General features: G+C 35.7%; 2 protein-coding genes across 2 annotated transcripts; both read right to left on the bottom strand.

Moving 5' to 3' along the window:
• Positions 1-947: 947 nt before the first annotated feature.
• Positions 948-11,297, bottom strand: GEK1 (D-aminoacyl-tRNA deacylase). Its single transcript, XM_086442695.1, has 9 exons — positions 11,080-11,297; positions 10,706-10,886; positions 10,462-10,604; positions 9,639-9,702; positions 7,846-7,898; positions 6,416-6,471; positions 4,728-4,802; positions 3,064-3,252; positions 948-1,482 (listed from the first exon to the last, which is right to left on the bottom strand). The coding sequence occupies exons 1-9, from the start codon at positions 11,179-11,181 to the stop codon at positions 1,395-1,397; spliced, it is 951 nt and encodes a 316-aa protein (XP_086298821.1). The 5' UTR covers positions 11,182-11,297; the 3' UTR covers positions 948-1,394.
• A 735-nt stretch (positions 11,298-12,032) lies between these two features.
• On the bottom strand, positions 12,033-16,636 carry LOC147401398 (large ribosomal subunit protein eL8y-like). Its single transcript, XM_086442696.1, has 7 exons — positions 16,511-16,636; positions 15,290-15,337; positions 14,615-14,816; positions 14,300-14,469; positions 12,753-12,881; positions 12,541-12,633; positions 12,033-12,438 (listed from the first exon to the last, which is right to left on the bottom strand). Exons 1-7 carry the CDS (start codon positions 16,511-16,513, stop codon positions 12,307-12,309), a joined length of 777 nt encoding a protein of 258 aa, XP_086298822.1. The 5' UTR covers positions 16,514-16,636; the 3' UTR covers positions 12,033-12,306.
• Positions 16,637-18,942: the final 2,306 nt, after the last annotated feature.

The raw sequence follows: 18,942 nt of genomic DNA, 5'->3' as shown, positions 1-18,942 counted from the left end.
TCAACCATTGATATGCCTGACCTTTGGAGTTAATGTGTTGACCGTTTGGATCCTCCAACGTTCAGAAACGAGCCAATTAAGGTCCAAATGTATCTATTATTACCATAGTAGATCGTTGGGCCTACTGTCTATAGAACAAATCATGCCATAATGTTTGAGAGACCGAAAAATCTTGTACAACATTCGATTTGATCGAGTTCGACGTAGATCTATTATTTTAGAGTGCACGGTTAGTAAAAATAGTGATTGTTGAATCTTAGAAATCAGACGCCTAAAATCGACTGCATTGAAAATTTATTCATAAAGAGGCAAAATTAATTTTAAGGATTACGACTTCTCCGTACCTTAGATATCGATAAGTTTTTATAATTTTTCCTACTTTTAGACTCTAATATTATTTAAAATCTATTTGTTCCAAGAACTTAGAACCAAAATTTTCAACTATATGTCAAAGGGGTAGTCTGGAAATCACGACTAGAAAGAGATGGTCAAGAAAGTAACAGTTAGCAAACAAAAGAGGATATTAAATTATATTTTCTAAGATTTGAAGACCATCCAATTAAATACAGGGTAACCCTCCACGTATTTGGTGAATATGTGAGAATCTTATAGTTTCTAACGGATGACATGTCCGTTCATCTCAATCTTCTCTAACTATATAAATGAAAAATGACATAAACACCCTCATCTTCAATCTAAAGATTTTATCTACTTTGAAGTTCAAACCTCAAGAACAGGATAGGATTTTCTAATGGGGTTAAACCTAAAGTTCGAAATGAGATATTGAAGATGACGTTGAATACATTAAACATAATTTACCATAGCGACTGAAGAGCTTGAAATTAGATAGATTTTATATAGAAAAATCAAAGGTTTTTTTTACTAGAGATTGAAGATGAGGACATTTAGGTCATTAATCATTAGTCTATTAAAAAAAGACCAAGGTCTGATGGACATGTTAAATTTATTTATCAAAATGTGGAAGAGCACGTCTAATCTGATAAAGCCATATAATGTTCTATGGTCTTGACATTTACAGCAAAAATCTCTGCCATGATGTCTCCATCTTTCTCAACCAAAAAAAAAAAAAAACTACTTAACAATCTGTTGCAAAGGTATGGCTTCCAGTATCTGTTTAATCTGAAATTCTGAATAATAAAATGGAAATATGAAGAAGTTATAAACATTCCTGACAGAAATCTATAATTTCTGTTTGTGTAGTATACTTCCCCCCTCTGCCAGGTCTGTAGAAATATTAATGAAAAATGAAACAAACATAATTTGCTTGCTTAGACAAATGTAACTTCAAGTCTCTTGTGCTGCGGTAATCAGGATGTTGTCAACATATGTAAGAGAAAAGATGTCTTCGACCATAAGCAAAGCTAACATGAAGATTAGAAGAAATCATTTGGCTTGCCAACCTTTACATTCTGTTCGGCTAGAAAACCTGTAATAGCATTTTTCTGCCAGCTCTTGAAACTCCTGCACCCACCAATCAGAGAAAGGGAAACTGATTATAATTCAAATATTCTGAATGCCGTCAATGAATCGGGTCAGGATCGTGGTCGATTTGGTACTGATTCTATAAGGATTGGATCAGTGGCTGATCCAATAAGTATGGGATTGTGCTCTTATTGGATCTCAATATTAAGATCCAGACCCAATCCATTAACAATTGGATCGGACCAAACCCAATTTTATATACTAAATCTAAATGACCTTCAAATATTTCAGCAAATATATAATATAGTTTATATACTTTCTAACATTTCATTGGATCAGGACATGGTTGATCCACATCTGATCCAATAAGATATCGGATCGGATCCTTGTCGGAATCCAAAACATTGATCCAGACCCCAAGTTATCGGAACGGATCGGATTTCGGGTCTGATCTGATCCATTGACAACCTATTTCTCATTAATTTGGGAACAACAGCTTGGTTTCCTAATGCAAGCTCAAAGCAACATGCTTCATGGAAAAAAGATGCTCAAAACACATGATGAGAAACCTATACTATGGAAAAAAAAATGCAATTGGTATCATTCTTCAAAGTATTTCAATTAAAAGCCCAACTGCATTTTGATTTCCCATGCATTTAAACAGAAGCTTGCACCACATTATACAGAAAATCCACACAATGAACCCAAAAAATTATGTCACCAAATTGTAAATTTCTTTCATTTTTCCTCGAATGTTTTTTCAAGCATAGATAGTGGACCTTTTTAGGATGAGAGCTAGCAAATTAAGCCTTTGGTCTCGCAAGTTGAATGGCCCCAAAACAACCATGGCAACAACTTGCAATTTTGTTCTCCTTTTACCCTAATGTTTCAGCCCATTATATTTTGTGGTAGCCAGAACTGCAACATCCAAATGTGAGCTTAAGTGTATTGGGGCATTCTGACCCTATGTTACCTGGTCCGTTGGTTTGCTCGGCTTGAATTCGCAGCGCCGCTCTTGAACGAACCAGGTTTGTAGAGGATATTTAAGTCATTTATGTTAATGCCATAGAAGAAGACCCGGGTCAAGGGGGCATCGCATCAATTTGAAAATGAAGAGATGTATCTTTACTATTGACCAAATCTCGGGATTTCCAAAAGGAGGGCTATGTTTAATATTGACCAAACTGTGGGGGAATCTCTAACATGGATTCATCAGGTTTGCTGATGTTGATGAAAACACTACAAGCTCGTAACTGGTTCGGTTTGTACCAGTTTGCAGTTTGGGGCTATATTAGTGAATCCAGTAACACAGTTCTGACCCACACTATGGGCTGGTTTGCTTGCTTAAACCAAGATGACCCACATTCATCTTCAATGAAAAACCAAACCCCCTGATGGCCAAACCAGAACTGACAAAAAAAAAAAGAAAGGGATTCATGTAATTCTGCTGACACAAAAGAAATCAGATCTTGATGAAAAGCTAACCCCTTTATCAAAAGGTAAATGTGGGCTCTACAATATGCACTCCTTTTGATAGGTGCAAAGTGTCACCTCGAGATACGTGTGTTACCCTAGAAAACCAAATTGGGAAATCTAGAGTTTGAGATTGCATTAACTTACTTGTGATCGAGGTGTGCCAAAATTTCTCCGTTCGGAAAAGCTGATTTAGTAGCTTCAAGTGAAACTTTGATCGATTGTCTCCAAGTTCCACCAATACCATTTGAATTTCTATCTGCTTTTGATTGGCTTGGATCTTCCATGGGCAAGCTATATCCAGAGAGCAGGTGACCCACCCAAACACCATCTTTCCTGAGAATATTTCCAATGAAATGGTTCATCAACATAAAGAACAAAACATGTCAAATAGTTAAGCATGATCTGTTTGTTGTAGAAAAACAGTCCCAGATGGACAAAGAGAATAAGACAATTTATGCAGCATAAAATTTGAAGTTCATAGACCAGTGGGTATGCACCAAGGAGCTATACTAAGCCCACACCTTTTCGCTACTGTCATGGATGGACTAACTACTCATACTCAAGAGTATGTTATATGCAGATTTAGTATTGATATATGAATCTAGATAAGGAGTAACTTCAAAAGTAGAACAATAGAAAGCTACATTAGAAATAGGGGTTTTATGATAAGCAGGGCCAAGACAGAATGTATGCAAGTGTACCTTTTTTCAAGACACTTCAAGGGAGGAGACATCAGTGAACATTGATGGGTATAAAATACTCAAAAGAGACCACTTCCACTAATTTAGACTCATTACCCATGAACATGGAGAAATTGCTGAAGAAGTCACTCATAGAATTAGTATTGGGTGTATTTATAAAAAGTAAAAAAAGAATTCGTATTGGGTGGTTAAAGTGGAGGATGCTTCTAGAGTATTAAGTGATTGACGTGTACTGATCAAACTAAAAGGGGAAAAAATTCAAGACAACAATAATATTTGTCATGCTTTATTGAGTTGAATGTTGGACTATCAACAAACAATATGTTGAACCTGAGTGTAGTAGAGAACTAGAGATGAGGATGTTGAGATGGCTCAGTGGTAAGAATAAGGAAAAAAGCAAAGTCAGAAACGAGTATATTGAAGTCGTTTGAGATGTTTTGGCAGTGTGCAAAGAAGATCAATAACAATAGTGAGAAGTGTTTTGGTGCAAGTTGAAGGCCGTAAAAGGGTAAGATGAAGGCTGAAAATGATGTGGATGAAGGTAACAGAAAGATATGAAGGTACATGCTTTAATTAGAGATGTTGCTCAACATAAAGTTGAATGGTGACATATATTTCATGTTGTCAACCCCAATAATTGGGATAAGAATTAGGTAATGGTGGTGAAGATGATATGATTATACATGCCAAGTTGCACATAACTTTAGAGTACTTTGGGCAGTTTCATCCACATTGTTCTTTGGATGTAGCATCTAATGCCCCTCTGATATATTGGAAAGCCTTAGTAACTCTCCCCCTAGAGCAATGGATTTGCATGGACAATAGCCAAGATCTGGTTGAAATTGCCTTCTCTTTTTTGAATTTAAATAAGAGAATAATTTTGGTTGAATTTAAATGTATTGGACAAAATCTGAAAGTTATCAAGCAACCAAAGTCATTATTGTTCCTTCACCAGATTCAACCAATCTCAGGAACCCATCTTGTTGGTGGACCCCACAGCTTGAAGTAAGAGAAACAGTTCTCTCAATAAATGATCACAACGTAGAAAAGGGGCTAGTAATAATAATAACTTACAAAATAATAACTGATAAAAAAAAAAAAACTTACAAAACAATATCCATATGCCGAGGTGCATAATGTCCGCCTCCTATTCCAAGAAGTACTTTCCCTTTATCATTGTCCCTGCATCATTAAGTGTTAGTGGGGGTTGGGAACGAAGGTGGTTGCAACACAAGAAAATGAGAGCGATTTGAACAGTTCGAGAACAAATTATTGAAGTTCACAAAACTTGAGTTAGTATAGGGCCTTCATATTTGACAAACAAACAAAAAACCTGACAACTAGGGGTCTTCTAAATAATGCAATATAGTAAAACAATGTATTATCACATTAATTAGCGTTTTGATACATCTCTACTCTTATAATGAGAAGGCGGAGTAGAAGTGGTCGGACACCAAAACTTGAGTGGTCATAAATACCCCCATTTTTATATTTAAATTTAATATAATCGGGGTTATTTTAGTCAAAAGCCTAGAAACCCACTACTCTAGAATTTGTGTTTCTTAATTTTCAAAATTACAAAAATATCCTTTTTTACTATCTAACCTACACAAACATTTTAAATTACAAATAAGCCCTTTTGATGTATGTGCGTTTGCACATGCCACATTTTATCATAATAATTTTTAGTTAGGACAAAAACAGTGCAAAATGAACTTACAGACAGATAGATTAGACAATTAGATAAACAAATCAACATCATTGTCTAGTGTCTACACCTTATCTAAATTACCAAGATTGGCAGCATGAATCCTATTTCTCTGATTTACCTTATCATGAACCACATCTTCTTTCAGGGCATATTAATATATTTCTTATTACCTCCATCCATGTCAATATTGGACATCATTTTGGTCATTTAGAGATCTCAACATCCTCATCTCGGCCATGCACATTTTATGAGCATTTTGTTTCTTGGCACCCAACATTCAGATCCGTAAAGCATGACTGGCCTTATTGTTGCTCGTATAAATTTTTTCCTTTAGTTTGATCAGTACATGTCAATCACATAACATTCCAAAAATGCTCCTCCATTACATCCACCCAACATAATTCTACTCTCCATCTTTATATATAACTAGAAAGTTGCATGTGCAAACGCATGTATCAGAAGGGCTTATAGGCAATTCAAAATATTGATTAAAGCGTTTTTGAAGATTACATAGTAAAAAGGACGCTTTTATAAATTTGAAAATTAACCAACGTGATTTTAGGGACGTGAGATTTCAATTTTCTTGGTTTTGACCACCCTGATTATATTAAGTTTAAATATTAAGATGGAAGCATTTTTGGAATCCAAATTTTGGTGTTGAACCACTTCTACTCTGCCTTCTGTCATTATAATAGTAAAGATTAAAGCCAAAGAACAAAATTGGTCCCCTCAGGGTATTGCTCCTTAGTCAGTCCTAATAAGTGCTTCATCCATGGAAGTGTCATGTCTAACGAGAATAAAAAACAAGATTAAGTCATTGACATAAAAGTGGAAGGGCAGGCTCATCATAAACACTTATAGTGCCAAAGTGTGACAAAAGGACACATTATAATGTGGGAAATGTTTTATATCAAAGGGAAATAGTTACACAGAACACAGTTTAACTAATGCTCCCCTATAGACTTATTAACTATTACACAGGAAACATGTTTGCATATAATGCAACAAGTTGTAATTCAAATTTTCAAATCAAGACATCAAATATTGCATAGGCACTTGCTTTAGAAAAGCCATGGAATCATACCTGTTCCAGTTTCCCAGATCAACACCTCCCCCAAGCCCAAGTCCTTCCCACACTAACTTCAAGCACCAACAACAACATGCTTGTTAAAAATTGTTAAATGAAAAACAATTAGAAGCCAAACAATGAAATTAAGTTCATGAATATATCTACGGGAAGAACAGACTTAGATAGTCAAAAATAAGTCTGCTACACTCATGGTGCTGAAAGCAAACACATTAATGGCTGCTAATCAATGTCCAAGTAGTTTTCAGGAATTCAGCACGACATGTACTTCAAGATCCCCTTTAATTGCCTCAGCCAAAATTTAAAAAAAGAAAATGTGGTCACAAGCATGTGATGTCTTCCAAGTGAAGAGCATTACAAGATTCAGTTTAGATGATGAAACTGATTTGTTAAACTCCAAGATAATTTCAGTAGGGTAACAGTCCTCTTTTCAAGATAAAATTGAAGTTTTTCAATGCATATGTTGAATGCATGTTAAAAAACTTGAAACTGAAGCTGAAGACCACCTTCCAATTTCCATTTTCTACTTTGCCAAGTCAAATCAAGTTTTGACAATTGTTTGATAAATGAGATAGGACTCGGGAACCTAGTCAAATCAAAGCAAGTAAACTAAGATTTTTATAGATTAGAGAGCTCAAGACAATGGTTAACCAAGTTTTGACAATTGGTTAATTTAAATCAATATTCCAGCACTATTAATTTTATAATTAATATAATTTTTTTACAAGTAATGTTAAACGAATTTTTTTAACACTTATTTGAATATCATATGCTTTTTAATTGTATGTCAATGCACACATTTGTGTACCAGTACCCTTATAACATCATACATAAAAGTATTCTAGTTTACACGTATTCCTTCTGTTTCAAGATGTTTGATGGCGATTTCATGACTATAGTATCTAAAATAAAGAAACATAAGATTTTGAGGATTGTGACTGAATTACAGGTACATTATTGTCTGCATTTGTACTTGTAGTCTTGAAATGCAACTTATATTTAGCTCAAACGAGAGTTAGAAAATAATCCAAATGTAAGAACATGACTACACAAGTTACAAAATTCAGTTCAAAACACTTGAAGCCTCCTATTGACAAAGTCAGATAGTTACAATATTGTGCTCAAATAATTATATTCACAAGTCAAATTTCTTGATTAAAAGATTAGTTTACTTCGATTTATCACAAAATTTTGTAATATTAAAATATTATGCTCAAATAAATGTATTCACAAGTCAAATTTCTTGATTAAAAGATTAGTTTACTTCTATTTATCACATATTTGACATGTTTTTCATTCTTCCTTCCCCAAACCCCATCCCATCCCCCACCCCCCCGGCCCAAAAAAAGAAAAAGAAAAGAAATATATATGTATAAAGGACATGCACCAATGCTCAAAATATATGAAAAATTATATGGCTACCCAACTAGAGCAATGGCTTGAGCAGCATCCTGTCTCTTCCAATACTCTTCTGTGCTACCTATAATAACCAAAAGAAACAAATGACATAACTCAGATAGAACCAGCTAATATATTAACATAAATTCACGAGTAATGCGGGAAAAAACACAACTCCAAACAAATTAAATGTTGTACCAACATATTAGGTGCACACATCCAGAGGTCAACAAGTTTACATAAAAGACAATTTTGGGAGGGCAGATAACAATTTGATTCACATAGGGACATTAAGCACTTTTTCAGATCAAACAAGTGTTATTTAACTCCCGAAATACTGGTTACAATAAAGAAAACCAGTAAGAGTTAACTTCATGCATTGTACCAGATTAAATTTTCTGTGTGCAAATTAAATTTCATTACTAGAAACACCTCTAAGGGTAATAACCAATGGTAGGTCTTATGGCTGCTTGTAACCGGGGTATGTAGCTGAAGTTGCTAAAATGAAGTTTATGTTGCACGGCACCAATTTATGTAGGAGCAACAGCACGTTACAGTAATTTTTTTGGCTAAGGTTCCAAGGAGGGCAGATAAGATGTTGGTTACGTGTCTGCCTCCCCGAGCCACATTAAGCACTTTTCCAGATCAACCCAGTGCTAGTTAACTGCCGAGATACCAGTGAAAAAAATTAAAAAATCGTGAGAAATATGGGTTACCATCATGGATTGTACAAGATTAAATTTTACGTGTGCAACTTAAACTTTATTGCTGAAAACACCTCAAAGGGTAACCATGGTAGATCTAGGTCAGAGTGTCCCCCGACAAAGAGCACCAGACTCTAACTTGCAGTTAAAAAGGGGCTTCTCCGAAAGGAACAGAAATGCAATCTCAAAGTAGTAAAAGTCAGGAGTAGTGGGAAATTCATTGTTTTGAACAGACGGGGAGGTCACTACCACCCAAGTCCTCTAATGAATTCTACATATATCTGCCTTTTGTTGAACCTTCCATAGAATTTACCATATTTCAAAAATAAACCCGCTAATACATTCTCTAGTATTTAAAGATTTTATGGGTCGAGAGCTGTCCAAGGAAAAGCACAGCAAAACCTCCCATACAGATCCATATCCATGCGGTAAAGATAAGTTGAAATGAATTTAAGACCCTAGAAAACGTTACTAGAATAACTAAATGAATTGAACCATAGGTAACTGTAAAGAAAACGAAACAACAAAGAGGACAAAATCGCACAAAACAAAAGGATTTACGTGGTTTGGTAGTGTGCCTACGTCCACGGATCAAATCAAGAACAATCATTATTTTCTTTTAAGTTTTACAGTCCTAGAGATCTCTATTTATAAAAGCGGGAGTTGCTAAAACACATCTATCTCCCAAAAATAGAAACCTCCAAAAAATAGAACACCCTTAAGAAAATTTTACACAATTTCCCTTTTCACAACCCTAAAAAATTGGGACCACTGGCGGGGGCGTTGCCCTCTGCACCCCCGCAATGTAGCGCAAACAAAATACAAGACATTTACACAATAGTAAGATCATAACAAATATATTACTAGCTAGGAATTCCAAATCATAATGGAACAAAAAGTGGTCGTTTGACAATGTGAAATAGGATCACAAAACAATAAATTGGAAGTAACATACGATGGTTGAGAAAGGAGTTAAACCATTGTGAGTTAAAAAGAAAAATCCAACTCTTAACTCTTTTCCTCAATTATATATATATGTAGCAAACTCAAACAATGTGTTCATATGGCAAGTCAAGCAACATAGTCATAGAATTCATCAAGTTGATGTGGGAGTTTACCAATCTCTATAAACATGGTTGGAGCATTGATCTCAGGTCCATGATGGGTAGCCTCCAAAGTAATCTACATTCAAAGGGAACAACAAAAAATAATTCCTATATCTCTAACCATTTTAGAAAAATAAATAATAACATAAAAGAAAGAAATGTTGCATGTGACTAGAAAACACCTTCCAAGCAATCATGTTAAGGAAAGGCAAAACATATTGAATGATTATTATATAATTTTCAAATGATGATGAACTCTTAATGGATTCAATTACTCAAGACTTGACCTATTAGAAATATACTCGATAGGAAATTTAAAATTTGTTGGAAGTTATTCGATCATAATATAGTCATTCCATTATGATCCTATACCATTCAGAATTTGGCTATAACTAGCACAAATAATGTTGAAATTGCGTAATCTTGGAATTTTTTCTATTAGATTAATCTTGGTCTTGTCAAAAAACTAACAATATAATTGCATGATATTTTGTCCTTCTAAGCTTAAAATTTGTTAAAGCCTTGATTGACTTGGTCGTCAGAATGTTTCAGATGAGGCCACTAGAGAATAATTAGGGGGAAAAGCAATCTAGCAACTCCAACCAAGATACACAGAACTAAATTGATTATCAATCGAGCCAAAAAATCAGATCTAAATCCATATAATTTGGATTTCAATGGGTGGGATAACCAGGTAATTATTGACACCCCCACTTCCAATTCTTGTTAGTGTGACTGAGCGTAAATGCATGAATATACGTACCTATACATATATAACAAGTTTGAAGCATTTGTGAACATGGGAATAAAAATGTTAAAGGGAAAGTAAGTATACCTCAAATTCAGGAATTAAATTATGAGTCTGAGCAATTCTCTTCAAGAGTCTCAACCACGGCCCAATCCGAGGATTCGGAGGTGCTGCCCATCCAGGTTTTCCACCGGCTGGTGGGACCTCATCTTCGCGTAAATGTGGTATGCCTTCAAGAAACAAAATCAGGAATAAATTAACATAATGAATTATGAATCAAATAAATAAATAAATATAAACAGGAATTTGGATTTTAATCAAATTAATATACCGATGGGATGAATCGTGAGGGCCGGACGATTTGAAACAGCTGTGTGTTTGCTGAGGAAAATGACATCATTTATGATCTCGCCTGTCGCCTCCTCCCAACGCTTATCCAAGTGATCTTCCTCTACGATGCTGTTATCATGTTTTAACAGTCTTACTTCTCCATTAACGAAGCTCGGGATGCCCTACCAGATTAAAATTCAAGTTCAAGCAAATTAGGGGAGGAAATTATTGATTTGAATAGTACAATCTATATTTTATTCATGAAGGGAATGGGAAAAAAAGAAGAAGAAGGAAAATTATCAAAAATAAATAATAATCCAAACGTTGGAGGCAGGGAGGACATGTTAAGGGCGTATAATAGTGTAGAATGCTAACCTGCACTGGCGGACCAGGTTGCCAACCTGGCATGGCCAAGAGGGCAGAGGCAGGGCCGATGGAAGCTGGATCGATTGTCGTTGCAACCACCAGCGTCACCATCTCTATCTCTCTTGCTTTCTCTGTGTGTGTACGTTTGGGAGGAATGAAGGAAGAACTAAGAAGGTGAGATACGCACTCTCTGCTTTAATGAACCAAGTGGTGGCGGAAAGACGTCCTCGTTATTTGAACCTTAAAAAGAGCCAAACATTAGGCCGACAATAAATCGCGTGCGTATTTCATTCGTACGGATTGTTTGTAGAGTTCGTGGAGTCAAACCAAGACGAAAGAAGATTTATCGAATCTCTCAAAGAATCGTTGGGCGCGGCGCACACTGATTCCTTCGTTGGTCGTCTAACACACATCATTTTATTTTAGATTTCATTTTATTTTACTAATAAAAAATTATTTTGTATTTGGTTGATGTGGCAAGTGCAGTTTACCGTTGATGTCAACCTCAGTAAGATTTGAAACTGACTCATTATGAATTGCTAGCAAGTTCGTGTGTTCTACTACACAGCAAGGATCATGGAGAACATTGTCTTGAGCTTGCATTGATGACTTACATTACTATGGTTTTCTAATTATGATATTAATATTTGTTTTAATTAAATTCTTTTATTACCTAAATTAATGTACCAAACTAAATAAATATAGTATAACCATTATCAATGCCCATTTACATGTATCAAATTACCATTTACTCCAGCAACAACTTGCGTATTATTTGACGATGCGGTCACAAGGCAGAGGGCGGTATGATATCCCCTTATTGCAGAATATTTGCTCTGCCTCCTCGAGGGTGGTTCTACCACAAAAGAGCCGAAGGGGCCTTATTGCTTCATCAAGAGCTATATTATATTTATTTGAATGGAGTGGAACACAAGCACAAACAGTTGCACGCACAAATCGCATTTTATCAAAAATGTGTCATTTATACCAGAAAAACAAAGCTCTACCATACTAAGACTGGTTTTTCTAGTCTGCCTGTCTCTAGCGGACTATCAACCATGAGCAACAAATGACGGACAATGCAGTTTAAGATCAAACTTCAAAACCAAAAAACACAAAATTTTCCAAAGCAACAACCAAAATGGAAATAAGCCTTGAAAATAGTAACTAAAATTTCCTTCCTACGATGGGTTCTGTCTCTCTTCCTCTCCCCCCTCTACTACTATAAAAAAAGCTCTAAGACATCCTTTGTGCTGCTTCCTTTGCTAAGACCCTTTCCTTCGCCTTGGTCTTGGCCTGAGACTTGGAACCCATAATGCCACCTCCCCACTTCTTGCGGTGTTCATCGAACTTATCATTAAAGTTTGCCTGGAAAATAATAGGAAAAGTAAAAAAGTTTAGAGAAGTGCTTGTGATTACAAGTGAAATCCAATTTTAAGGTGTCAGAATCGGGTTATAGTTTTTTGTCACCTTAATTGCCTCCACGATTTTGCTGAATTCCAATTTATCTTCATTCTTCACTGATGTGAGGCACAAAGCTGTTGCTGTCTTCTTGTGGACTATCTGTTCAAATTGAATGGCAAATGGGTGTAATCATTAATACATCATGTACATGGAGAGAACAAAAAAAGATTTGATGAAATGGTTGTTCTATATATAGCACAAGTGTCAAGGAAACAAACCGCTCCAAGACGAGCCTTGCCCTTCACAATTGCATAAGGAATCTCCATTTTCCGGCACAAAGCAGGCAGCCAGACTACAAGCTCAATGGGGTCCACATCATGAGCAATAACCACCAACTGGGCCTTGTTCTGCGCAGATTAATAAGATAAATTTGTAACCCAACTATATTTCAGGAATGCCATTGATGAATAGTATGCAGCTATTGTTGAGGAAAGCAGTAAAAAGAAAATCATACAAAAGTAGACAAACTCCATATTTGACCAACAAAAGAGGTTTTAAAAAAATACAACAAAAAACAAACTACTGAAATTTCCATTTATCTAGTATGAAGTACCACATTCTCAAAATCTGTTGATCAAACACAGAGTCTTTCTCGCAATACCCATAAAAATATGAATACATTCCTTTGAAAGTGGCAGTAGAAATGCAGGGAGGAGGTGGACAGCATTTGGAGGTGAGAAATTTTGGGTGAGGACCTGTCCAAAAAAAAGAGGAGAGGGTTTGATAGGTGGGGGATGTATTTTTGGGAGAATATGTGGTGTGGGTACTCTGCATTGAGGACATCCATTCCAAATCAAAGTTCATTGTCAAAACGAAGAAAGAGTTGTTGAACATTTTGTAATGGTAAATGAGGACGGATCTTCCTGGGATTTGGGCCTCAGTAGGCATCTGAAATTTAGAGTTAGGTTCAGTTGCGAATCTTTTATCTTGCATTGCCCATCTTGTAGCATCCCCTGAGGTAGCATTCTTTGTGTGGACAACTTGATTGGAAAAAATGGTCAGAGTTGATCAGCTGATCTCCTGGAAGAAGATTGTGATATATTGATAACTTGCCCCTTCATTAGCCCCCTAACTCGAGTGGCATGGTTTGTATCTGTTGGGTCATGCGAAGGCATGTAGGATTTATTTGAAAGCTGGAGTGTTAGAGCCATCATCTGCTATTTTTTGGGTATTTGGAAAGGGAGGAATACATCATATTTTTTATATGGGAAAGAGGAAGATTCGGAGAAGTTGATTTTGAAGAACAAGGTTTGTCTTTTATGAGGGTCCTCAATTGCTAAGGAGTAAATATATATATATATATATATATATATTTTTTTAAATTAAGATTGCCTTTAAGTAAAATCACATTGTTTCTGTGTCCCCTTAGTTTCTTGGTCATCTTTTTGTAGAGCCATTTTGGGACTTCTTGATCCCTAGACTGAATTTTGTGGGGGTCTGTCCTTTTAATAAAATTGTACCCCTATTGCATGTAATTAAGACCAAAATCAACAAAATGGATTTACAACCATTAGAGCAAGTAGGCTTGAAAAGCATAGTTGATTAAGAAAACAGATCTAAAGCAAAAAAACACTAAGAACATACTCGCTGATATTCTTATCGCATATCAATCCTTGAAATCAACTACTCTTCACGAGGGATATCCCCTCCATACTCATCCAAACAAGCAAATCAACAACAAACATTTGAATATTGTAATTGTTGCAAGACAATTAAAAATCCCAAAATATGTATCTAATGGCATGAAGTATCAAAATGAGTATACCTGCTCGATGAGGTATGTAATGTGATTAAGACCATATTTGACAACAATAGGTTTCTTTGACTCCACAGTCTTCCCCTCTGCTTCAGCTTGCGCCCTTTTCAAAAGTCTCTCCTTCTTAGCAGCCTTGTCCTCGGGTCTATATTTTAGTAGCATCTTAAAAAGGTTTGTGGCTGCACCATAAAATGTTGGATGAATAGACAAATACTTCAAAAGGAAACATAACCATTATATAACCACGCCTGATACCTCAATATTAATTTCATTTCTGTTGGAATTTATATTTATATTGTTAAAAGACAGATACGACAGCTTTACCAAGGTTCTTGTCAAGTGTTTTTGTGAACTGGTTCAAAGCAGGTGGAACCTTCAACCGTTGCTTCAGAATCCTTCGCTGCCTTTGGATACGCACAACTTTTGGCCATTTAACAAATCTATGCAAATCCCTTTTTGGTGGTAATGCACCACCAATCCCAAACTGCTTTGGGCGCTTCTCAAACAAAGGATTCACAGTCTTTTCCTATAAGAAAATAAACATGTCCTCTGATTATAAAAAAATGTTGAGAAAAGAAATTATTCATATTGTTGAGCAAGGGAGTACAAACATGACATTTATAAACTCAATTAAACTTTCCCAAACTCCGGTTTGTCCCAAGTGAGGAACAAGTACATAATATAACTCTCTCCAGTCCTCAATGATTAACAAACTCATTTATGATTTTTATGAAGCAAACGAGGAAGAATATCTAAATACTCAAAATAGTTGTTTAATTGCTCAATTCAATTAGTCAACTAAAATCATTAGGATCCAAGACATCAAAGGTTTTTTAAATCTTCCCTACCATTAAAAACCAGAAAATGACCAGTTTTCCCAGTACAAAACTACCCCACAAGACGATATGTGCGAGAAGTAAAGAGATCAGTTGACATTGATCACAGAAATAAGATTTTGCATGGTTAATTGCTTCTGAAAGGTTACAATATACAACTTACAATCTTCTTCTTGGCTGGTACAGGGGCCTTTCCACCTCTTTTAGGAGCCTGAAAAAATAATAATAAAATAGAAAAGAGCGTGATTCAGAAATGGCTTGAAATGAATTTCTACCAAAATGGTCACGCAATTTATATAGCAATGATACCCATGGTTTTAAATCTCGTCTGAGACCGAGACAACTCGTCCAATGCGTCTCGGTATCATCCACCAACGAGACGGATAGACTAGTCAAACGCATCGGCCAAGATTTAAAACCATAATTAATTTTTCTCATTGAACAAGACGACTCAAACGTATCGGAAAATTCATCTGAGACGTCAAAACGAGTTTTAAAACCATGAGGATACCATGCTGTCCGGGCATTTGAATATTACATTAAGAGCATTTTAGATGACGCGTCAACATGCCCCAAAACTCAATTATTAACCATCCTAACATATTAATCTACAATAACCACAAAGTACATCATGTTCAAGAACTTGAATATGGTGTGAATATGACATCAAGTCTTGATTGGAAGAACAAAATGTTTTCAAATTACCTTTTTTTTAAGACGTAAATTATTCAAATAACCTAGATATCAACATACCCTCCTCTCCCGGCTAGTTAGATTCTAGATGGGATAACAAAGATGGATTTTTCCCCCAACCATGAGATCACAAGTTCAACCCTCGGTAACCTATAAAGAGAAAGTTTGATTCTCTCTCTAGATAATGATGAGGGGTCTTCGAAAATATCAATCAGACAAATTTATTTGGATTCTATTCTCAATCTGTCATCCAATCAAACATCATAAAGAAGCAAATGTACAGTTTGAGGCATATTTTTAGACTGAGAACAGTGCTTTTGTAGTAGAGGGATAGCTAGAGATCTACACGGTATGAAAATCAAATCTGCCGATTTCTTCGATTCAATGGAACTACAAAACTAAAAACTGAAACCATTTTCTCTATATATAAAAAAACGAGCTAAACCTCTATTAATTATGGATTCACTGTCTAGAGAGACAGAAAATGGGAGATCTGTGGAAAAAAAATATTGATTCGACCACCCAAATTCGTGCTATAATCTAACAGAACTTTTAACTTTCAATTTATTTTTATATTTAAAAAAAAAAAAGGTAGAAATGTAGGATTTGAGATTCAAACACCACAAATTACAGATTCTAACACGTGAGAAGCAGGAGATAAAGAGTAGAGCGAAGAACACGAGAAATTTACCATTTTTTAGTTGAAGATTGCAGATCAAACGGTAGCTTCTGCAGAGGCCGCGAGAAGAAAGGAGCGGCACTTAGGTTTTAAACCTTCAGTCTTTGAGACGCGAGAGCCCCGTAACCCTAGGTAGCAAGGGACTTATCCGTCATTTTACTTGATGGAAAACAACCAATGGTTGGTAATGGGCCTAGTTCGGACCTGGGTGAGATCCGTTAAAGCCAAGTCCAATTCATTTATTAGCCCGGCCCGGCATTAACTACGGGTGAGTTAACTACTATGATCTATGTTTTGATTGGGGTAAGTGCAGAGAAGAGAAACAAAAAAAAAAAAAAGGCAAGTGTCACTCCATTTCTGTTGCTTGGATTGTTAAGGGGGGAGAGGAGAGAATAGGAGGGACAAAATGGCAAGTTTTGTGTCTCTCCAAAAGTGGGGAGATTTGGATGGAAAAGAAGAGACGAGAGTTTAGGGTCTGTTTGGATTGACTTCTCCAAGTGCTTCTGGCTCATGTGGAGAGCCAAAAGCACTATATCAATTGTTTGGATACAAAAGCACTTGGAGAAATAATTTTACAAAAGAGTAAAAATAGTACTTCTAAGAGAAGTATCGAGATCAGTACGTCTCAAAATTGTTTTTGCATGCAGTACTTTTGTTTGTCAAATATAAGTTGTGATTCCAATTATACCTTCACGAAATTTTACATTTTACTCGATATATCCCTCGTCAACTCATCAAAACAGAAACCCTTCACCCATGGAAACCCTTGACAGAAACCTTCTCATATTTTGCATCTCCTCTAACTTTCACTGTAAAAAGTGAGAGTTGAGAACTCTTTATCTCAAATTTCGTGGATTGATAGACAGAGTCATTTCGCCTTCCACATTCCTTCATTGTCATCACCATCAGCATGAAACTCATTTCAACCTGCAAACTCCTCTCTCTCTCTCTCTCTCTCTCTCTCTCTCTCTCTCTCTCTCTCTCTCTATCTCAACTGGTTCGATATTCATAAAAAATCATAGCAATTAACTTGCATCAACTTCTCTTCTTGTCTGCCATTAATGGACACAGAATCCAGAATAGTTCACAAATACAAAATTTTGTCTGAAGTACTTATCAAAACCTGCATCAAAACACAAATTCCGTTAGAACTACTCTAGACAGTACTTCTGGGGAGTACTTATGTTCTAAGTACTTACGCCTCTTGTATCCACACGGGCCCTTACATTTCAATTTCACCCCTGGTCATTTTCAAAAATTCCAAAAAATTGGAATATTGGCACACCAACTTTTGCTACATACACCCCAAGTAAAATCCAAATATAACTTTAAAAAACCCAAAAGGCTTGGGAGGAAAGAATCGAACTCACATATCAGGAGACGTGAAGTATCTTTCTCATTTTTTTGGTTTTATTTTCAATAAACCCTTTTCAACCCACCACACACCTTTTTTTTTTTTTTTTTTCTTTCAAAAACTCTCACATACTCTATTTTTTCTACAACAATGGGAAGGTCATCTTCTTCGTCTTCAAGGTTATCATCTTTGTCTTTAAGGTCATTAAGAAGGTAATGCTTCTAAATAGATCTATGTTTTTGTGTCTAGAAACCTGTTTTTATGACACAATTGAAAGAAGAAAGCAATTGATAAAAAAACGAAATAATTTGAATTTTTTATAGGGTTTATTAAAAATATTATTGTGTAATTTCACTTATGTGAAAACTTTAAAGCAAGTGGTGGTGAGAAATAGAGGTGAGAAATAGTGAGTTTCCTTATCCCACGTCTTTAAAGAGGCCAATAAGACTGTCGACATGCTTGTTTCCTATCAGAATAGCTTAGGTTGTACTGAATTAGATTGTGAGTTGCTCTCTATCGACCTTGTCTTTATTATTTTTCAAGATGCCTGTGGTGTCTCGGTTCTTAGGTTGTAGCTGGTTTGGGTCTGCCTTAACCTTGTTGACCTTTCAAAAAAAAAAAAAAAATAGAGGAGTTTTGTTAAATATTGCCAAGTTGTGTACCATTTTGACCTAATAACCCATGAACTTTTGGTACCTTCGTAGAATGATATTGTAGGCATCCTATTTTTGCATCTACCTAATTTGACAATTCATTACCCTGTTGTTGTTGATTCCTAATGATGAACGTAGAATAATGTGAATAAGTTGAAAGTTTGTGAAATGTCATCTTTTAATTCTTTCACAATCCCCGTGATTTCAGCTCTCTCGTAATTGGCACGCTTGACATAAAAATTATGCACGCTTAGGATCACTACACTTTACACTTGATTTACAAGTACGTACGCTTAAGTTCGTCACACATTTCGGTAACTTGCAATACTAAAAAAATATGACCTCGGGACTTAGAAAGAATCATATTAAGACTAAAATAAGCCACTCACCAAAATTGGAAAAATAAAGAAAATACCTATCATGGGTACCACACTTCT

Source organism: Akebia trifoliata, chromosome 5, assembly GCF_017979445.1.
Source record: "Akebia trifoliata isolate Shusen 1 chromosome 5, ASM1797944v1, whole genome shotgun sequence".
Classification (NCBI taxonomy): Eukaryota; Viridiplantae; Streptophyta; class Magnoliopsida; order Ranunculales; family Lardizabalaceae; genus Akebia; species Akebia trifoliata.
The sequence above is the reverse complement of the archived record's forward strand: the minus strand, read 5'-3'. Positions and strand labels throughout refer to the sequence as shown.